Below are 20,221 nucleotides of genomic sequence, written 5' to 3'. Positions count from 1 at the left end.
TCATCTTACATGAGCCCTGATGTGGGCAGCAGGGAGGGGAGCCCAGAAGTCCTGGGGCGTCTGAAGGTGTGATTAGCTCTGTGCTCCCCCAGTGTCTCATCTTCCCTTTCTCCACCTCCCCCTGCCACATCCTGAAGGACAGGATTGATCCCGATGGAGAAGCCTGCAGCGGCCAGTCTCCAGACCAAGGCAGCTCCACTCAGGGAACTCCTGGCAATGCCTAGACACTTTGGTTGTTGTCATAACCTTGGTGGGAGGGAGGCTACCAGCATCTAGTGGGTAGAAGCCAGGGATTATTGGTAAATATCCTACAACACAGAAAACAGACCACCAAAACAGAACTACTCGGCCCAAAATCCCAATCCGTGGTGCTGAGGTGGAGAAACCCTTCTCTAGACCAAGGGCCAATCTGTGTCCTCCCCTCCCCCGTGTGGGCTTCCTAAGCCCGTCTCTGAGGCAGGTGACTGACCTAGCCGGCCAAGCAGATGGCAGGTTCCGATCCCCTCCAGCTCTAGATAATATCTGTGGAGACCGTCTGTCTACGAGGAGATTCCTTAACTGTTACAGGGTCTGTGGCAAGTCAGCCCTCTGTGCTGGCACTGCTTCGGCCTGCCCACCCTTCAGCTCCCCGTCTTCTCTGCTGAGTCACCTGGACCAGGAGGCATTGAGCGTGCTCTCATGACAACACTGGTGTCTTTGCTGTCATGACAGCAGCAGGCTGCATCAGTAATGCTCCCGTGGGCACTGAGCTGCCTCCTTTTGGCAGAAGACAGAAGACACTACTGAAAAATGACCTGCGTGGGGCAAAGAGAAGATGGTACCTCACACATGCATTTTGGATAGTGGAGGGGCTCCTAAGGCCCGTTCAGGGAAAGGGTTAATGGTCCTGGTTGAGCATGAGCAGGAATGGAACAAGGACAGCTGAGTCCCCATGCCAGGCCCCAGGAGACTGCCAGTGGCACTTCCCACCTCCTCTCACCATTAGGTGCCCACTGGCTCTGCTCTTGGGGTTCGTGAAAAGCCTGGGAACCAACCATGCACAAGTCTGCCAGACAAATACAGACTTGGCTCTGGGGCCCCAAGGAGGGAGGGCAGTCCCAGAAAGGGCAAGGGCCAGGGATGGAGTCCCCGCGCCTGAGAGCGTGCTCTCTGCCTTTTAAGCAAAGGTTATCGCCAGGCAGGCTAAACATAGCCACAGGCTCTTCAGCTAGAAAAGGGGGCTGGTCTCAGGTTACGCTGGGCCAGCAAAGAGGCCCCTGGATCCCGGCCGGGCCCCCAGCACCTGCTGATGGGCCATGTCCACCCCACCCCCTTCCAAAGCCTCGATCCTCTCAAGCATTCAAACGCAGCCCTTCTGTCCTCAGCTCGCAAAACTGGCTCGGCCTGGGCTCGGGATTCGGGTGTGGAACGGCTCCGGCTCCCTTCCTCTGCCTCGCGTGGGGCTAGGGGGCCTGTTCCCACCACGTGACCAAGACCTCCCAATTTTTTCTCTCCTCTGTACTCCTCACCCTGCCCCCAACAACCCCTGGGCACAGGCAGGGAAGGGGAGTCCCTGGCTCTGGGGCTGGCCGGCACGTCCCAGGATGGGGAGGGACTTCCGCCCTCACGTCCCGCTCTCTGCTCAGGTCTGGAGGCGTTGCAGGGGGCACTGTCTCCCAGCCTGGGCGGCACGGCACTCCGGTCTCCCGGGAGAGACTTTGTGGGAGGCCTAGCCCGGCCTGGGGGAGAGCAGCTGGTGCACACAGGGCCTTGTTTGTCCGCCCCAATTATCAGCTCCCAGGGCTGCAGAGCTGCAGGACAGCTTGACCTTCAGTGCAGAAACCTCCCCTTCAAGCCGCCTCCCGAGCCTCCTTCCCCTCCAGGCCCCCACTGCCCAGTGCCAGCCCAGGCCCCCGGCCCAGAGAGGCAGAGAGCCAAGGTCTAGGGGGGCGGGGGGGGGCTGGGCTGGGCCCGGCCCGAGGCAGGCTAAACCACCCGGGGCCTTTTCCTCTGCGGTTCCGCAGCTACTACCGAAGAGCCTGGAGAAGAAGTTCCCCAGACTTCCCGCCTCTCAGCCTCTGAAAGAAAGGGGATGGGGGGTGGCAGCGTGCAGCTGCCAGCAACCCGGCTCTGGCTCCCATTCCCCAGCCCACCAGCTCCCAAAGTCCTCCCGTTTCATTTGTGCAGCGGCCCTGGCTCCCGGAGGTCTTCCTTTGTCACCGGAAGCCCGGCCCTGGAGTCCACAGCCTCCTGCGTGCCCAAAGGGCCATCCTAGGTGCCATCAGCGGTCCCCTACTCTACAGGGCCCGTTTTAGTCCCCTCCCCCCACTGTCCCTAGCCCAAATGCTAGGTGCGTGCACACTTGAAGAACGGGGTGGGGGGGGGGCGGGGAGGCTGAGGGTTAAAAAAAAGTGGGCGCTGCTACTCGCGGCTTTACGGATGCACGTAGCTCAGGCCTCGGCGCCCTTGGGCCGCGACTGGGCGAGCCGGCGGGAGGCGGGGCCCGCACCCCCTCTCCCCCCCCCCGCCCCGCCCCGTCGCTATAAATTGGGACTGCAGCCTTTGCCGGCGCTCTCTGCTCCTCCCCGTTCGACAGACAGCCGCATCTTCTGGTGCAGTGCCAGGTAGAGCCCGGCAAAGCCTGGAAGAGGGGAGCCACGGGAGGCTCGGGCACAGCTCAGAAGGGAGTCGGGAGCGCCCCCTGGCCAGGGTCGGGCTGCGCGGCCCCGGGGTCGGCCGTGTAGCTGAGCCCCCGCATTGCAGGGGCGGGAGGACAGACGTGCCGGAGCTCGCGGTGGGAATGGAGGCTTGGGGGAGGGGAGGGCAGCGGCCGGACTGCAGCCGCCGCCCGTCCCCGCGCTCTAATGCTCGCCTTTCTCTGCCCGCAGCTGCGTCCCCGAGACACGATGGTGAAGGTCGGAGTCAACGGGTGAGTTAGGGGGTGGGGTGGGGCATCGAGTCCCGCAATCCCGGGCAAACCACGTCTGCGGGCATTGCCTTGCCCAGGTCTTCGCAAGCGCGTGGGGGATGTGGGTGCGGTGGTCCTACCCCCCCACCTCCAAGGTGAACTCAAGGTCGGCCCTCTGACCTGGATGAGGCCCCTGCGTTAAAGAGCCTCGTGGGCCACCCTCCCCCAAGCTGTGGCGCCTCCTGCAATGCAGCCCGCAGCCCTCTACCCCACCTGCCCCCGTAGACAAGAACGCTTTTCTCCCAGCCTAGGACCCAACCCCTTAACCCCCTAGCTGGGGCTTCTTTCTTTCCTTTCGCACCCTGCGAGGTCACGTGCCGGGAAGGCGCCCCTCCCCCACCGGCCCGCCGCCTCCCCACCTACCGAGATGCCCGGGGCTTAGCTGAGTGCAGAGCCCGCTAGAATGTTTGCGGGAACCCGGCCGCCATGTTGCAACAGGGAAGGAAGTGAAGGAACCACCGTTAGGCAACCTTCCTTAGCTCCTCACTGGTCCTCCTTCCTCGCCTATGACTAACCCTCTCGATCCTGCCTGTGTAGGGTGGAGTCACCTTTATCCTATAAGCCAGGTGAGGCAAAGTTTCCCCCAGTCTTGCTCTTAAAAGAGCTGGACTTCAGAATTCTGACCGTAGACCATCCCTTAAGTTGCCAATCACATTTCTCCACAGGGATGCTTTTCCTAGAAGATTCTCTGATGAATCAGAAATGTGGGATTAGGGGAGTCCTTGTGTCCTCCCCCCCCCCACTTTTTTCCGGAGAGGTGTGGTAGCTGCAGCTTAGTGCCATGTTGGGGGAGCTGAGTCATGGGTAGAAATTTTCCACCACAAAATGGCTTCTGTAGCAGCAGCAGCCTCTTTCATCACACTGGCTCTCCTCGAAGCTCCTTTCTTCCATCCATACCTAGAGCTGACCTAACCCTAAAGGCCAGGCTATAAAGGTCACTGGGAGGATTAGGTGTCTGTGAGCCTTGGGAATCCTGCCCTTCTTGCTGTTCCATCTTCCAGAAATCAGATCCCCTCTCCACTCTAATCTAGGGTTAAATATAGCTGCCTGACCTTTCTGCAGCTTGGGGCCTGGGATACTACTTTTTACTCCCACCCACCCCATACACATCCTGTCTGTCCCATTCCTGATTTTTGGAAGAGGCCTTGCAGGGACAGGTAGTTTAGCAAACTGGAGCCCTGAGATTAGGGGGGTGAGAAGCACTCCTTTCTCCCCTGCTCTTTCAGTTTTGGAGGTAAAGATGGGCTTTCCCATCCAGTTAACTTCTGACCTTTACTCTTGCCCTTTGAGCTTGATGATGCTAAGTGTGCAAATCTGCTCCCGGGAGGGTGTATCCTGACACTGGGCCAGACAGGAAACAAGCATTCCCAGGGAGGGCACAGATAGTGGGATAGATAAATGCCATGTGCCTAGAATGCAGGGGCAGCCAGAGCAGAGCCCTGCACGCCATTGCTCCTTTGCAGGACTTGTGGCTAGGGAGCGGGGCCAGCCTCTGAACCTAATCATCTCTTGGGGAGGCGTCACCTGGCTGTGCTGTATAGCAAGGCTGTCCTGGCAGGGTTTTCAAGAAAGATACAATTAGATCTCTAGGGACTTTACTAGAGTCAGGGAAGTGCCATTTTCTAACCTCTGGAAGAGGATGAATTGGCCTAGGGCTGTTTCCATGCCTGGGGAAATTCTCTAGATTCTCTTTTTCACTCTTTCTCACCTCTTGTCTGTATCAGATTTGGCCGTATTGGGCGCCTGGTCACCAGGGCTGCTTTTAACTCTGGCAAAGTGGACATTGTCGCCATCAATGACCCCTTCATTGACCTCAACTACATGGTGAGTGCTGTCCCCACAGCCGGTGTAGCGAGCAGAGCTTGGCTGAAGCACAGCCCCGTGATGACCCTCACTTGTCCCTCCAGGTCTACATGTTCCAGTATGATTCCACCCACGGCAAATTCCATGGCACAGTCAAGGCTGAAAACGGGAAACTTGTCATCAATGGAAAGCCCATCACCATCTTCCAGGAGTAAGTGCAGAAAACTGAACAGGGTAAAATTTGCTATAATGGGGTGACCACTTCAGATGGTACATGGTACCCCATGTCCCTGAACTTTTGACTTGTCTTCCCTTATAGGCGAGATCCCGCCAACATCAAATGGGGTGATGCTGGTGCTGAGTATGTTGTGGAGTCCACTGGGGTCTTCACCACCATGGAGAAGGCTGGGGTGAGTGGCGGGGAGAGTAAAGATGGGGGGGTAGGGGTTGATACTGGGGTTTGGTATAGCGGAAGGAATGGGGAACCCTTGAGGAAAGGCAGAGCATGGATTATAATGATTCCTCTACCACAGGCTCACTTGAAGGGTGGGGCCAAGAGGGTCATCATCTCTGCCCCTTCTGCTGATGCCCCCATGTTTGTGATGGGCGTGAACCACGAGAAGTATGATAACTCCCTCAAGATTGTCAGGTGAGCACAGCAGAATGGAGAGGTGGCCAGATAGTGCTGTGTGTTACCAGGCGGACATGTTCTTTACCTGCCTTTCTTTTCAGCAATGCCTCCTGCACCACCAACTGCCTGGCCCCTCTGGCCAAGGTCATCCATGACCACTTCGGCATCGTGGAGGGACTCATGGTATGGGTGATGGAGAAAATGCCCAGCGAATTTGTTTCTCACCCAGGACTAGACCCTTCTTCTTAGAACATGGCCCTGGGCTGTGGGGGCCAAGGGATTGGGCTCAGGTCACTCTATCCGTTAATTCTTCCCTTGGGGGGGGGCAGGGAGTCAAGGGGTAGATGATGTGAGGAGTGCTATGCAGGGCCTTCAACTCCCTCTCCACCTTTCCAGACCACAGTCCATGCCATCACCGCCACCCAGAAGACCGTGGATGGCCCCTCTGGGAAGCTGTGGCGTGACGGCCGAGGGGCCGCCCAGAACATCATCCCTGCTTCTACTGGCGCTGCCAAGGCTGTGGGCAAGGTCATCCCTGAGCTGAACGGGTGAGATTCCTTGCTGTTGTCTGCCCTGGGGGTCTGTGGAACCGGGAGGAGCAGTAATGACCCTGCTTTTCCCGTCTTTAGGAAGCTCACTGGCATGGCCTTCCGTGTCCCCACCCCCAATGTGTCCGTCGTGGATCTGACCTGCCGCCTGGAGAAAGCTGTAAGTAGGAGTTGAAAGATTTCATGGGCTTGGGGTTTGTGTCTTGAGTAAAACAGCAAGATTGGAACTTGAAGAACCATCTCATTTTTTTACCATTTTAGGCCAAATACGATGACATCAAGAAGGTAGTGAAGCAGGCATCAGAGGGCCCCCTCAAGGGCATCCTGGGCTACACTGAGGATCAGGTCGTCTCCTGCGACTTTAACAGTGATACCCACTCTTCCACCTTCGATGCTGGGGCTGGCATTGCTCTCAATGACCACTTTGTCAAGCTCATTTCCTGGTATGTTGCTGGGGGCTGGGGTGTGGAGCGACCCCTCTAAGAGTGTGGTTGGGAGTGCGGCGCCCTCTGGTGACCGGTTCATGAAGATAGCCTTTAACTCTTGATCTTTTTCCAGGTATGACAATGAATTTGGCTACAGCAACCGAGTGGTGGACCTAATGGTCCACATGGCCTCCAAGGAGTAAGAGCCCCCTGGACCATGAGCCCCAGCAGGAGGAAGAAGAGAGGCCTTCAGCTGCTGCGGGGTCCTTGCCCTAATTCATCCCCCAACACATTTGAGAATCTCCTGACCTCCAATTTCCATCCCAGACCCCCTGAAAAAGGGGAGGGGCTTAGGAGCCCTACCTTATCATGTACCATCAATAAAGTATACTGTATCCAGCCAACTCCTGTGGGTTCTGGGGGTTGTTTTTTGTTTTTAACTTTTTCCAGGGTCTGGGATCAAGGGGAGGGGAGCTAGGCTGGTGCCAAAGAGAAATAGACCTTGCTGCTAGTACCCAGGAAAGGCCCAGCATGCCCAACCAGACCCGTGCTCCACCAGGGGTCCTAGGCCCAACTGAAAGCACGCCTTAGAATAACGTATGTGCACTGGCACTCACTGATTTGAAGGATCGTTTTTCACTTTGGTTCAGTTTCCCTCCAAGGCTTCTGGGTGCTATGTGACAGGGCATGTCCATCTCAGAGGACAAGGCCATTTTGTCATCAGGTCGCCTGGCTGCCTCTATCTGAAAGCTATTGTCTGCTGCCCCCTGGAGGAGAAACACTGGCCCAGGAAGTTGGGGCTTAGGACTTGGGCTACCAAGTCCTTGCAACCCTGATTGGTTACCTGGTCACTCAGAAGCAGAGCCCTAGCAACGTGGAGCAGAGCCAAACCACCAGGGTGCAAAGTGCACCCTGCCTCACAGCTGTGAGGTCTTTACTTTCGTGTGCCCTACTCTGCAAAGCGATAGGCTACACCCAGCCCCTAAAGGTTTTCAAAAAGGATTATGGTAAGTCAGCTAAACAAGCACACAGCACTGTAGTAATCAATCAGGAAAGTGTTCTCGGGCGTGTTAAAGGATTACTGCTGTCTATGGGTGAGGGCTGAGCGGGCAGAAGCACAGGCTGGCACCAGCCATGTGAACCAGCAGAGGCCCTGGTTCGGTCACCTGAGGTTCTACTTGGGCCCGCTACCTACAACCTCCGGGCTGGCCTTTGCTCGCGCGTCAAGTGAGGAAAACCGTCAAGTGAGGAAAACCGGTGTGTGCCTCACAGAGGGGATGGCATAGACACTACCAGAAAGTGCTTGAAACAGTGACACAGAAGTGTTCAATAAATACTCGCCAGTTTCATTATTATTAAAGACTCCATTCAAATGTCTGCTCAGCACAGTTCCCGCAGGTGGGCCTGCTGAGGTGCCCGCATTCATGTCTCCCCAGTTTCTCCCAAGCTTTTCCAAGTCCAGGACATTTGCTCAGCCTGCTGTTCTCAGTGTACATCAGACACGGAGGAGGCACATCTTCAGCTGATGCTTGAAGAAACTGAGACCCTGAGCGCGCGCGCGCACGCACACACACACACACATGCACACAGGCAGCTTCACCTTTTTCTCTGCCACTCAGCATTGGGAAGCAAGAGCTTCCATCTCCCTCCCGGCGCCCAGGCAGATCCAGGAGCCACCAAGACAGGAGGCACTAAGACCCATTCAATGCATGGCACTTCCACAAGGGAAGGGTCACAGCCCCATCACTGCCATCCATGGGTAGATGACAACGGAGGGGGACAGAGCACCCTGTCCAGTCCTGCCTCCCTGCAGCTGCCCCTCAGAGGGAAGCCCCCTCCACTGCACCTGTGGCACAAGCCCTGGACCGACCAGCCTAATCCACTTCATACCAGTGCCTGGGCCAGTTAGCACCAGTACAGAATCAAAGACAGTAAGCTGGCTCGAGGCCACAGAGATGGAAGGAAGATGGAAGAAAGATCTGACCATCACATTCCTTACTCAATGGAGAAAGTAAGGGGCCACCACCGCTCTGGCAGCATTTTGAAGAGGAGAAAGTAGCAGACGCCCACGCGTGAAGGCAGGAGAGCCCCAGCTGTAGTGGGAGCTGCCTGAGAAGGGCAGGCTGAGCCTCGCTCAGACACCTTAGAACCCTGGAGGCCAAGGCCTAAGGCAGGAAGCCCGAGGGAGGAGCGCCCCAGCCCCTGCAGGCAAGGCTCGGAGGTGGGACGGATGACATTCCCCTTCTGTGAACCCCCCCACCCCTCTGCCTCTTTGAGTTCCCAGCAGGCTGGGTGGGGGCCCAGGGCGCAGGGCTGGAGGTAGGTCCCTATCTCATGGAGCTATCAGATGAGACATCTCGATCGGAGTCTTCAGTCTCGCTTGGCGGTGGCGGTGGGTCGCTAAGCGGGACCGCAGTGAAAGCAGGAGACTTTCTAGAAAAAAACACCACCAGTTGTCACCTTGGGGCAGGCAGGAATCCTGGTGAGGCTGGCACTCCTCTCCCACAGCCGTATTCTCTGGCAGGCCAGGGAATACCACCTCAGGCAAGGACAGGAGGGCCACAGGGGTGAGGGTGGGCGCAGGGAAGCGGGAAGGGAGAGAGGAATTCCTCCTGCCCCACGCTGATGGCCATATGGTCCCTGTCTTGGGGACTCCAGGAGGCTCAGAGTTCAGAAATATCTCACATCACAGCATGAGAGGTTTTGCCTGAGCCCGAGTGCAGACTTGGTGGCCCCAGCTTTGTGTCTCTCTGTGGTATTTTTGTGACTTCTTAAAACTTACTGTTTTGTTGAGGTATAACTTACAGAGGGTCAAATGCACAAACTGTGGTCCTGACTTTAAATAAAAATTTGCCCCCACACCCCTGCAATGTCTTCTGGGCTTGCCAGCCAAGGGTCTCTGAGGCCCCACCCCTCATGTGCACCCTTGGAGGAGGCCAGGAGAGGGTGGGCTGCACCCCAGACTCCAGTGGGGGGGGTCCTCACCGATCCCCAGACTGGGTGATGAGCCGGCGGCAGGTCTCCATCTGCACGTCCAGGCCCCGCTTCATGCTGCACATCTCCATGTACTCGTGCAAGTGCCGGTTCATGTCGTTCTTGGCCGTGGCCAGCTCCAGCTGTGGCAGGCGCAGGACAGGACCCTCCGGGTCAGCAGCGCCCTTGCCCCTAGCCGCCCCCCACCCCACCCCACCCCCGCCCCAAGGCTAACATGCCAAAAGCGCACTGCCAGGCACAGGGCTCCAGTGGCCATGGGTGAGAGCTCCAATTTAAAAACAATTTGGGGGGTGGGCACCTGGATGGCTCAGTCGGTTAAGCGACCAACTTCGGCTCAGGTCATGATCTCACAGTTTGTGGGTTCAAGCCCCACGTCAGGCTCTGTGCTGACAGCTCAGAGCCTGGAGCCTGCTTCAGACTCTGTGTCTCCCTCTCTCTCTGCCCCTCCCCCACTCACTCTCTATCTCTATCAAAATAAAGACATAAAAAAATTTTTTTTAATAAATAAATAAAAACAAGTTGGATGGTGGCTCAGTCGGTTAAGCAGCCGACCCTTGACTTCGGCTCAGGTCCGTGAGCTCAAGCCAGGCATTGGGCTCTGTGCTCACAGTGAGGAGCCTGCTTCATATCCTCTGTCTACCTCTTTCTACCCTTCCCCTGCTCACTCTCTCTCTCAAAAATAAGTAAGCGTTTTTTAAAAATAATAAAATAAATAAATGAGTCAGATCAAGCCAAAAGGCACTGATATACTATCATTCCTTTTAGTTTTCCTGGGGATCTTTGCCTACAGAGGAAGGCCAAGGTCTCTGCTACAGGCCTGCATTCTTGCAACAGACCCTTGCTGACAAGAGGAACATAAGTGTGGGCAGGACGGAGAGGCCAGGGTGGCTATCTGTGCATGGCCTTGCTCCCTCCCTGGGCTTCCTGCATGGCTGGATACAATGCTGCACCCAGTGTGTCTCCCTCACTAATTTGGGAACTCCGGGAAGGCAGCCACGGGCCTCTTTTTTTTTTAATGTTTATTTTTGAGAGAGAGAGAGAGAGCCAGGTAGGGGAACAGAGAGAGAGGGGAGACAGATGATCTGAAGTGGGTTCCTTGCTGATAGCAGTGAACCCCACGAGGGGCTTGAACCCACGAACCTTGAGATCACAGCCTGAGCCAAAGTCAGAAACTCAACCAACTGAGCCACCCAGGCGCCCCTGCTCCTGGCCCCAGGTCTTATTCATCTCTGCATGTGCCCAGCCCCGAGATGGGAAATTACTTAGTGAAGCTTTCTGAAGTAGCGACAGCCTCGTGGCACAGGGGAGGGGACCTGCCCTGCACTGTTGAAAGAGGCTCAAGCCTGCCCTTATCACTCTGTCTCCAGTGTGAGCCATTCTCAGAGTCTAATAGAAAGACTTCTGCCACACCCAGTGTGCTACCGCGTATCCCAACTCAAGAAATGCTGCACGTGGGGAAAGCTGGGCTCAGAATCAAGGAAATACGCCTCCCTCTGAGCCAGATTCTGCCACAGGCTTTGAGGCAGAGCTGGGAGGCGGGGTGATGCAGGAAAGATCTGGGCCAGAGACAATCTGCTGCCTCTCTTTGTCTGGGGTACAAAGGACAGGGGCCAACAAAGAGGCAGAATAAAACTGCTAGGAGTTGATCTGCTTGACTGCCTGAGAGCAAAGGGACAGGGGAGGAAACTACCCGTGAATAATCTGAATTGGATGGAGGAAACCACCCAGAACTAATCCAAATTGGACTGGGAGAGGATGGGAACTGGGAGGAAGAAGAAAATGGGTCGTAGGGCCAGACAGAAGGCTTGGGTGGGTCAGAAGCCCTAGTGAGTGATTCCAGAGCGGCAGGACGTGCTCAGTCCAGGAAGACAACATGATGTCACCAGCTCTTGCTCAGATTGGCTGCCACCTACACCCCAGTTTCTCCACCTAAGGAGAGCAGCAGGAAAAGGGGCTAGCCTCCGGAGCCCATCACTCACTAGGGCAGAAAAGAAGGAGATGAAGCAATTATGCTCTATCCAAAGACAAGGCTAGGATGGCCACCAGCTGTCTGTACATATCTGTACCTGTCCCCTTACTTCACGCATTTAAAGCAGGGGTGAGGAGGGGCACCTGAGCAGCGCAGTTGGTTAGGCGTTGGACTTTGGCTCAGGTCATGATCTCTGAGTTCGACCTCCAGGTTGGGGTCTGTACTGACAGTTCAGAGCCTGGAGCCTGCTTCAGTTCCTGCGTCTCCCTCTCTGCCCTTCTCCTGCTGGCACTCTCTCTCAAAAATGAATAAATGTTAAACAAAAAAAATTTTTTTAAATTTTAAAGGATGGGTGAGGAGAGGCAGCCACCACTGTTGGGAGGTTCAACAGCCAAACTGCAGACTCACTGTGTGGCTGGAGGGTAGGGCTGGGACCAGCCAGAGGCGAAGGATGACCTCCCTCGCACCCTCCTCCTGAGCCTTGGTTTTACCACCGAAAATGGGAAATGCTCCTTGCATCTATCCCAGTGACCCCAGGACGGGGCACCAGAGCCAGCACTGTGCCCTCTCCCTCGTCAGCTCTCCCGACACCTCTTCTAACACCAATCTGCTGTGAGAGAAGAGGAAGACTGTGACCTGGGTGTCAAGGAGCGAGCAGAGAGCGACTCTCCTTCCCTTCTACTCAACAGAGACCAGAAACCTAGCCACGCCTTTAAAACTTAGCTTCTGTCAGCCTGGGCAAGAAGCAAAACCAGGTTTGGCTTAAAGGAGCAGGACCACTTGATTTGTTGGGAGGATGAGCATGTAGGAAAGTCATGTGTCAACTTCCGTCTCAAACTGCGGGCAGCGTGAGACGAGCCAGCGTATAAATGTGCTATGTGGGCTTGAAGAGGGGCCGAGAGTTACAGAGGCCCACTCGCGTCCTCCCCAAGCCGGAGCGCTCAGGACTCAGGGAAGGGCGCTCTCCGCGAGCTGGAGGGCACCCAGGAACCGCAGCCCCTCCACCCAGGGTGCCGCAAACGCAGCCCAGCAGACCTAGCATCTAAGCTAGAGCACCAGCTTTCCTTGCCATCTTGAGAAGGGTCTTCAGGGCTAGGGAACGACTAGGGAATGACAACGGAGCTTTCTCCATCAGCGGAAAGGCTGAACTAAAGAAACAGCAAAGTTCAAGTCCACTTCTTAGTGGTCTCTACCATCACACTGCCACTAGTGACAATGCTAATAAAACCGCCGTGCGGTGTGCCTACTAGGAGACAGATACTGCCCTCAGCACCACGTGCACGTCATTTCATTAGCTCTTCAAACACCCCCGTGAGGGAGGTACGGTTAAGATTCCACTTGTGGGCCACCTGGGTGACTCAGTCGGTTAAGTGTCTGACTCCTGATTTTGGCTGGGGTCATGATCTCACGGTTCACGAATCAAGCCCTGAATCAGGCTCTGCACTGACAGTGCGGAGCCTGCTTGGGATTCTGTCTCTCCCTCCCTCTCTGTCTCTCTCTCTCTCTCTCAAAATAAACTTAAAAAAGAAAGAAAGAAAGAGAGAGAGAAAGAGAGAAAGAGAAAGAAAGAAAGAAAGAAAGGAAAGAAAGGAAGAAAGAAGGAAAGAAGGAAAGAAAGAAAGAAAGAAAGAAAGAAAGAAAGAAAGAAAGAAAGAGGACCCGCTTGACAAATAAACAGACTGAGAGAGCCTAAGCAGCCTGTTAGAAGTTGGAGCAATAGAAAGCAGGTGACCGGGCTGAGACTGGAGCCCACATCTGTCCAAAAGAAAGGGGGGAGGCCTGGTGTCTGGGGTTTTGCAGCCCCGCTCATGACCCACGGGACACCCGTGCGCCTCGGTTTCAACTGCAGCCTTACCTCTATTTGGTCAATGGTTTCTTGATATTCTTTCTCCCGGGTTTTGAACAGGGACTCGGTATCTTTAATCACCTTCTCCAAGCTGTCTTCCTGCTGCTGGAGCGGAAAGGGAAGCAAGGGAGAGGCCAATGGGGAATGTGGGACAGGGCATTCCACAGGACCGAGGGAGGAGGGGCAGGGAAAGAGAGAGAGTCCAGTTAAAGGAAGCTGCTGAAAGCCCAGAGAAGGATGATGGAAGAGGGGAGAAGCAGGTGAGGATGGAGGCCACAAAGGGAAAGCAGCAAGGAGTGCAGGGAGGGGAGGGAGGGAGGGGACAGGGCTCCCAGCTGGGGGGCAGGACTGGCGGGGCCCTGAGGCCAGGAGGGACCGTTACCTCTCCCTGGGCCTCTGCGGCTGCCATGGCATAGCCTGAGAAATCCTCCCAAAGCAGCAGGGTCTCCTCAGTCTCCTCCCAAGTCAGGCTGTCACAGTCGTCCTCAAAATCATACTCCCTCCTAGAGACAGGGAACCTGCTGTCAAGGGGAGTGGGGGCCTTCCTGCTGGCCGAGGGCCACTGTGTGTGTGTGAAGGAGCTCCGGCCTCTGGGGGGCTGCTGAGGGTGGGCCTGGGGGGCTCAGGACTCACAGCTGGTTGAGCATGCGCTGCATCTCCTCGTTGATGCTGAGGGCTGTGCTCTCCTCCTCATCCCCATCGGGCTGGCGGGGCCCGTCACTCTCCGACAGGGAGGTGTCCTCCTCGGTGGCAGCCTTGCGTTCCCGCTTCCGCCCCCCCATGGATGGGACCTTAATGGGAGACAAGTGCAGAGACTACAGAGACGAGGCCGGGTGCATGAGGAGAAGGGCGGGTGGGCACCGGCAGGGGCGGAGTGGGCGGGAGGGGAGAAGCGTGAACCAGCGGGAGGGCAGGGTGGACAGAGAGAGAAGACACAGTTACAACGACAGGAACAGACACCAGAGTTACCAAGAGACAGGCACACAGACAGATGGGGACAGGGCTGCAGACTGAGAAGGAAGAGAAAGAAAAAAACAGAAAATAGGGCGGTAAGATCAGGGGAGAAATGGTCGGTTGTGACCACACTAAGAAGTGCATAATGGCTGCAGAGGATTGGTTTTCTAAAAAAAGAAGAGTCTTTCTAATGAAATGACTGAACTAAAAGGAAAGAGTTTGGCTGCACGGAAGAAGAGGACGCAGTGTTTACAAAGGAGAACCTGAATCATATACCCCGATCTGGAAAGCCGCAGAAGGGACAGAAAAGAAGCAAAGAGGGCACGAGAGAGAGAAAAGGGGGAAGAGCGAGGAAAACAGAGACTGGAAAAGAAATCTGTGCCGAAAAGCCCAGCAGGTCAGAACTGACGGCCAAGGCCTGGGTGGTTTAGAAACTGGGACTGGGACATTAAAAAGCTTGCATGAGAGCAAAACTAACCAGCTTCTTCTGTGGAGAAAGCAAGGAAAGGTGAAAGAGAGAGAGGAGAGGAGGTGGACACAGGAGAGAGAGAGGGAGGGGAGAGACGGCATTAGAGACGCTTCCAAACCTTTTCTTTCAGAGGTTGTTCCTTGCCCCCCCAGCCTCGTCCCATGAGGGCCCCGGGTGCCAAGGTAAGGTGCTCCAAGAAGGAGGGCAGGGCCCGGCTCCTGGCCAGCAATGACGGAGGTTCGTGGCCTGCCGCCACCCTCCCCTGAGGGCCTCGGGCACTGGGAGGTATGGGCGGTGCTTGGCACCAAGGCCTGCCCTGGTCCCGGGGCCTGCGGGCAGCCCGGTGGCCTCACCTGGAACATTTTGATCATGTCCTCACAGTTGCGCTGCTGAGCCACGTCGCATAGTTTGGCGGTGATGTCGATGCGGCGACAGATGTCCATATCCACCTTCATGGCCTTCTCCTGGATCTTTGTGTCTAGCTCAGACAGGTTCTGTCCAGGGAACGAAGGGAGCGGTGAGGAGGCGGCCCGCAACCCGGGCAAGGACTAGAAAGGCCCTGGCAAGACACTCATCCTTCCAGTCACACATCACTGCTGGTCCCTCCTCCTGGACACCCTCGACACGGCACTCACGGGCTGCTCATGCAACGGGCTCCCTGGCCGCATGGGGAGCCCTGGAGGCCGTGGCCTGGGGCATGCAGGGGCTCCCTCCCAGAACTCATGCTGCCAGAGAGAGAGGCCACTGAGAGTTACAAGCGTGGAGAAAGTACTGCGAGAACATTTCAGCACTAAGTCTACGCCCGAACGGTGCTAAGCAGAGGGTATCCTCGCAAGCACTCTGCAGGGTACGTGCCTCTACTGTCCCCTTCCACGGAGGGGCACACAGGCAGAGCGGCCAGGGGACTCACTGCAAGCAGGTAGCAGAGCAGGGATCCGGCTGCTTCCCTAACTGCTTAACAACCGCTTGTAACGAGGGAGGCCACACTGCCTCTCAGACACTGAGACTTTTGTCCCTTCTTTTCCTCTTGAATGAGGGTGGGGTGGGGGGCAGGCGGAGGGAGAAGCACAGCAAACTGGGGGGCGGCGGACAGGAAATCAATGGGCACAAACTAGAAGGGCCAGCTCTGCCGGCTTTGAGGCGTGAGGCGGCTGCACTCACATTGCTCATGAGCCCCTTGAAGACCACCAGCTCAGCTTTCAACTGCTCCACCTTCATGGCCAGCTCCTCCTGGCAGGCGTCAGCCTCTTGGGCTTCCTGCAGTCAGGGAGAAAGGCCCACCGTTAGCCGAGGTGGGGACCAGATGAAGACAAGGCAGGGCCTCGGGCCAGCGGGGGCGCTGAGGGAGCAGGGTGGTGGGCGGCCCTCACCTCCTGCAGCTCGTTCACTCGCTCCTGCAGCTGTATCCGCACAGTGTACTCCTCTTCCCACCTGGCAGACATGGGGGGCAGGGAGGGAAGGTGGCTGCAGGGTTCCCCCTCTGCCCCGGCAGCTCCCTGCTTCCCACCCCTCTGGCTCAGGCCTCACCCTCACTCTAGGTCTGGTGCCCCGGGGGCACCGGGACTGTGAGCAGCCCCATCTGGCTGGCCAGTGGGTGGCCAGCTGCAGCTGTCGGGTGGCTTCACACTTCCTGGCCAGTGGGAGCCCGCCAGTTGCCGTCCCAGAACCTCCGGGCCGCGCCCCAGGAACTGCCTTTAAGAGCAACTGCTGCCACTCCACTCCCTCATGGTGCCCTCCCCTCAGGCTCCGGCTCCACCAGGTGCCTGGCTGGCTTCCTCCCTGTCCTGCCCACACCAGACCACCAGGCCCCACCAGCCCGGTCTCCCACCTTCAGTGGCACAGATCCGGTCTACCGCCTCCTGCCCGCACCAGAGCAGGGCTCCTCTAGCCCGCTGCCCTGCCTCCTGTGGTGCCATTTAACACTGGAGAAGCAGCTGCAGGACACACACCATATCAACAGAGTTGGTCAAGAGCCTGGTGGGAGACGCTCAAAGTCCGTCCCCCACAAGCTCCAGAAACTGCCCTCCCACCCCTGAAGCCGTGGAAGTAAGCCCTAGAGAGCAGGCAAGGCTGGCCCCAAGGCAAGAAAGCTGTGGGAAGCAGGAAACTGGGGCTCCCAAACCCGGAGGGAAAGGGAGATAAGAGATCAGAGTATGAAAAAGCACTTTGCTCTACAGCAGGTAGGAACCAAAGGCAGCATCACCTAGGCTCTGGAATTCCAAGACCAGAACCACAAGCAACTAACAGACACCCCTGGCCATGGGCAGGGTGTGCTGCCCAGCGCTAGGTTTTTCACTACATGTGAGTCCATGATGAGCCAGTGCTCAGGCCACGACGTTGCCAAGGTGGAAGGGCGGTGGCAGCAGCCGCGGCCTTTCTTAGGGTTTCTTAGGCCACCTGCAAGGGTGGCCAGGATGGCGGAACTTCTCAGACCCCATTTACGGGGCCCCCACCGATACAGGCTTTCATTGCCGGCCACTTCTCACACTACAGTACGAGGGAACTGCAGTATCAGAAACATGGCTAAAAGTCGCAAAGAGGACAGCAAGAAAAATGAAAGCCCGAGTGCGCAGATTCTGCAGATGGGGACTCAATCCTCCCTTCCCCACCTCCATCCTCCACCCTCCCTTCCCCCCTCTCCTCCCTGGGTTCTGCCTGCAGCTTCTTCCCTGTTCCTCACCAGCATCTGCACTGCAGTGTTCCTAATAATAACTCCTGTACATCACCCGCTGCCCCTCCCGCATGGGCAGGGAAGAGACGGCCAGCCTGGCCACCACCCTCCTGGCCCGTCACGCAGCCCAGCTCCTGTCCTCTTGGCTCTGTCCACCCTCCCCTGCTGCCCCCATGCCCCTCCCTCTTCTGCTCTGGCATTCTCAGACGGGGCCAGTGGGGGGCTCTGGCAGCATCAAGTTATATCATTTCTTACATAAGACTTTCTCTTTTTTGGGCCTGTGGTTTCTTCATTTACAACCTGAAGGCATGGAACGCAGTGCCCTCATACTCCTAAGCCCATGAGTCCCTGCAGAAAGAAAGCAAGACTCACAGGGGGATGATGGCCCTGGGCAAGAGACATCAGGAAGGGGTGCAAACAACAGATTTGGGCAGAAATTTACATAAGAAAGTTAGGGGGAGGATTGAGATAAAGTCTTAGAGGACCAAAAAATAAAAAAATCTGAAAAGAAATCATCTGGAAGTTACTAGAATTCTTTAAAGTTTATTTAATTTTTTTTTTTTTAGTGATCTCTATAACATGGGGCTCAGACCCCAAGATCAAGAGTCACATGGTCCTGCAACTGAGCCAGCCAGGTGTCCTCGAAGCTTACTGGAATTCTATTTGCTCTACATTCAGACTTTCCACAAATAGGTTCCTTCTGACTTCCATTCAAATCTCATCACACTTACAAGGCCTCCTTGACATGAGTAGAATCTGAGCAATTTCCGTGCATTCTATGGTTACTAAAGACCTCTCTCCCAAATAAATTACATCCTTGAGTGAAGTGAGGAAGCCGGGGCCATTTGTACACTGGAAAAAGTGAGGCCAGGAGAAGAGACTCACCCAAGGTCGTACACAGTAGGGGTGCTTAAAATAGAACCCAAGCGACCTCAGCTCCTTCCTAGTTTAGTGCTCAAGCTATACCCATGCCCTCCAGGCTACAGACAGACGCTATGGTGTTGCTTTAAAGAGGACAGAACCAGGGCGCAGGATCTGGGGTGGAAGAATGAGCAACTGCCAGTGTGCTAGTGGCAGGGCCCTCTGCAGAGCATCCCATGCAGAGCAATGAGCTCATTGATCCCCAAGGAATAACTCTCTACTGCCCTGGACAGCTGGACCAAGGACAAACACTCTTTCAGTTAAGAAAAAAAAAACACAATACCAGAGAACAGCAGTTGTTTCTGTGGTTATGGATGCATTCCAGAACTGCCCCGTTCTGCTGCTGACAGTGTTAATTAACTTGTGCAGGGGCTGGGGCAGGGGCTGGGGCCAGGGCACGGGCAGGGCCAGGGGCAGGCTGGGTTTGGCTGGCATGAACGATGGCTTTAGTCCCAAAGGCCCTTATAACATGGACTGCAATGAAGGAAGCCAGCATGAGGACAGCCCCCAACCTCAGAAAGCCTGCTGATCCGCAATCTGCTAGCCTCTAGCAGTTTATGACCCCTGAAGGTTGCCCCCAGACTCAGGGGTAATTTCCCAGCACATTCAGCCAGGCCCCAGTCTACACCAAGCCGCAACACAGGGCTGCAAGGGTAGTTCCCAGGCCTGCCCACAAGGGGTCAGAGCAGCTGATTAAGAGGTTAAACCCAATGGCTCCCAAACTAAAGCCTCCTTCTGACCCATCATCTCTCTCCTCAACCAGGGCATCCCTCAGACTCTACAAAGAGCTGGCTGTGCTCGTGCTCCTTCCTAATGGCCTGGTTATCCACCCTCTAAGGGATCCACCTGGTGTGCAGCCAGCGCTAGCATCACATCCCTTCTCCTGGCCCCTTGTCCTACCAGGCCAGTCCCCTGCAGAAAGCCAAATCCCCAGCTGCCTTATACTCACAGGGTGTGTCCATATTCTCAACTTTTCCCCACTCACTTCCTCTGCTGGCGCTACTCACATTTCGTCATCCTTTGGCTCTTTGTGCTTCTACAGATTCCCCCAGTCTCCACAGCCCTATGACAACTACCAGTCCCTTCCCCTTTCCTTAGGGAACTCCTTACTCCACACAACGTTCTGAGGCCCCAGAGCTTTCATATGGAACTGATGAGGTAGGTACCCTGTTTCCATTGACACTGCTTTGGGAAGCCCAGAGCACCGGCAGGATGGCCCACCGTGAGATGCAACGCCTCCCTGACCATCAGCTTCTAATCTCAGTAGACTCCCAAATGAAAGTGATTAGCCCTGTCTCTTTTGATCAGTATACGCAGAGCCTCTATCACAAAAGTGCCCTGGGGGCTGAGACTGATATTACCCCAGATGTGACCTCTGGAACCCGAGACCCTTTCACACCTCACACAACCCCACAGTGAACACAGGCATCCAAACACTACGGCCTAGATGAGACAGAAAGAAAAGCCACAAGAAAAATATGTATTCCCCACAGCCCTCCGCTCAGTCTCCTCCTTCCTGTCACGAGTGCGACTTCTGCATTCCCTGTGGATCCCCGTCTTCCTGTATCCAATGCCGTGTATTTCCTTCCAAGCTCCTCCTTACACAGCAGGAACTTTACTCTGATTTTATTCCTCCCTGGTTCTTGGGCTGCACCGCTCACCTCTCCTGGACCCACACATAGTCCGGGCCCCATGTGTGGCATGACACTGAGCCCGGTCCCCACCTTCCCGGTCCCCTACCTCCGTTTGTACTCGTCCCGCTCGCGCTTCACTTTAGCCAGGACGTTGTAGAGCGCACGGATCTCGGGGGTGATGGTGTCGATCTGGACGCCCACCCCGTCGGGGTGCACCCACGACAGGCCAGGCCCCTGCACCAGAGTGGGCTCCAGTCCCGGCCCGAGCCGGCGGGCGTGAGAGAAGGACCAGATGGTGCCGGGCATGAAGCGGGCTGACGAGGAGTAGGAGGTGGAGGTGGAGGTGGAGGGCGACGAGTGACAGGCCGTAGAGGGCGCGAGGGGCCCGGCTGGCGAGCGCGCGGGCGAG

General features: G+C 56.3%; 2 protein-coding genes across 2 annotated transcripts; one reads left to right on the top strand and one right to left on the bottom strand.

Annotated features, from left to right (window-relative positions):
* The first annotated feature begins 2,536 nt into the window (after positions 1-2,536).
* Positions 2,537-6,758, top strand: GAPDH (glyceraldehyde-3-phosphate dehydrogenase). Its single transcript, XM_029954684.1, has 11 exons — positions 2,537-2,603; positions 2,868-2,908; positions 4,672-4,771; positions 4,855-4,961; positions 5,070-5,160; positions 5,284-5,399; positions 5,483-5,564; positions 5,778-5,929; positions 6,011-6,089; positions 6,191-6,372; positions 6,488-6,758. The coding sequence occupies exons 2-11, from the start codon at positions 2,886-2,888 to the stop codon at positions 6,555-6,557; spliced, it is 1,002 nt and encodes a 333-aa protein (XP_029810544.1). The 5' UTR covers positions 2,537-2,603; positions 2,868-2,885; the 3' UTR covers positions 6,558-6,758.
* A 921-nt stretch (positions 6,759-7,679) lies between these two features.
* IFFO1 (intermediate filament family orphan 1) lies at positions 7,680-20,220 on the bottom strand (the record flags this gene model as incomplete). Its single annotated transcript, XM_029955558.1, has 10 exons — positions 7,680-8,787; positions 9,340-9,470; positions 13,173-13,268; positions 13,546-13,666; positions 13,797-13,954; positions 14,596-14,604; positions 14,940-15,080; positions 15,748-15,843; positions 15,957-16,017; positions 19,919-20,220. Coding segments are annotated over 10 exons (1,221 nt in total), but the record flags the coding sequence as incomplete, so codon positions are not given.
* Between the last annotated feature and the right edge of the window lies 1 nt (position 20,221).

Source organism: Suricata suricatta, chromosome 10 (assembly GCF_006229205.1).
Source record: "Suricata suricatta isolate VVHF042 chromosome 10, meerkat_22Aug2017_6uvM2_HiC, whole genome shotgun sequence".
Taxonomy (NCBI): domain Eukaryota; kingdom Metazoa; phylum Chordata; class Mammalia; order Carnivora; family Herpestidae; genus Suricata; species Suricata suricatta.
This window is presented reverse-complemented; position numbering and strand designations above follow the sequence as displayed.

Coding starts and splice junctions, on each gene's coding strand:
- GAPDH (XM_029954684.1), top strand. CDS start 2,886: ATGGTGAAGGTCGGAGTCAACGG. Junction 5,161..5,283: donor CCACCATGGAGAAGGCTGGG/GTGAGTGGCGGG, acceptor CCTCTACCACAG/GCTCACTTGAAGGGTGGGGC. Junction 6,090..6,190: donor CCTGCCGCCTGGAGAAAGCT/GTAAGTAGGAGT, acceptor TTACCATTTTAG/GCCAAATACGATGACATCAA.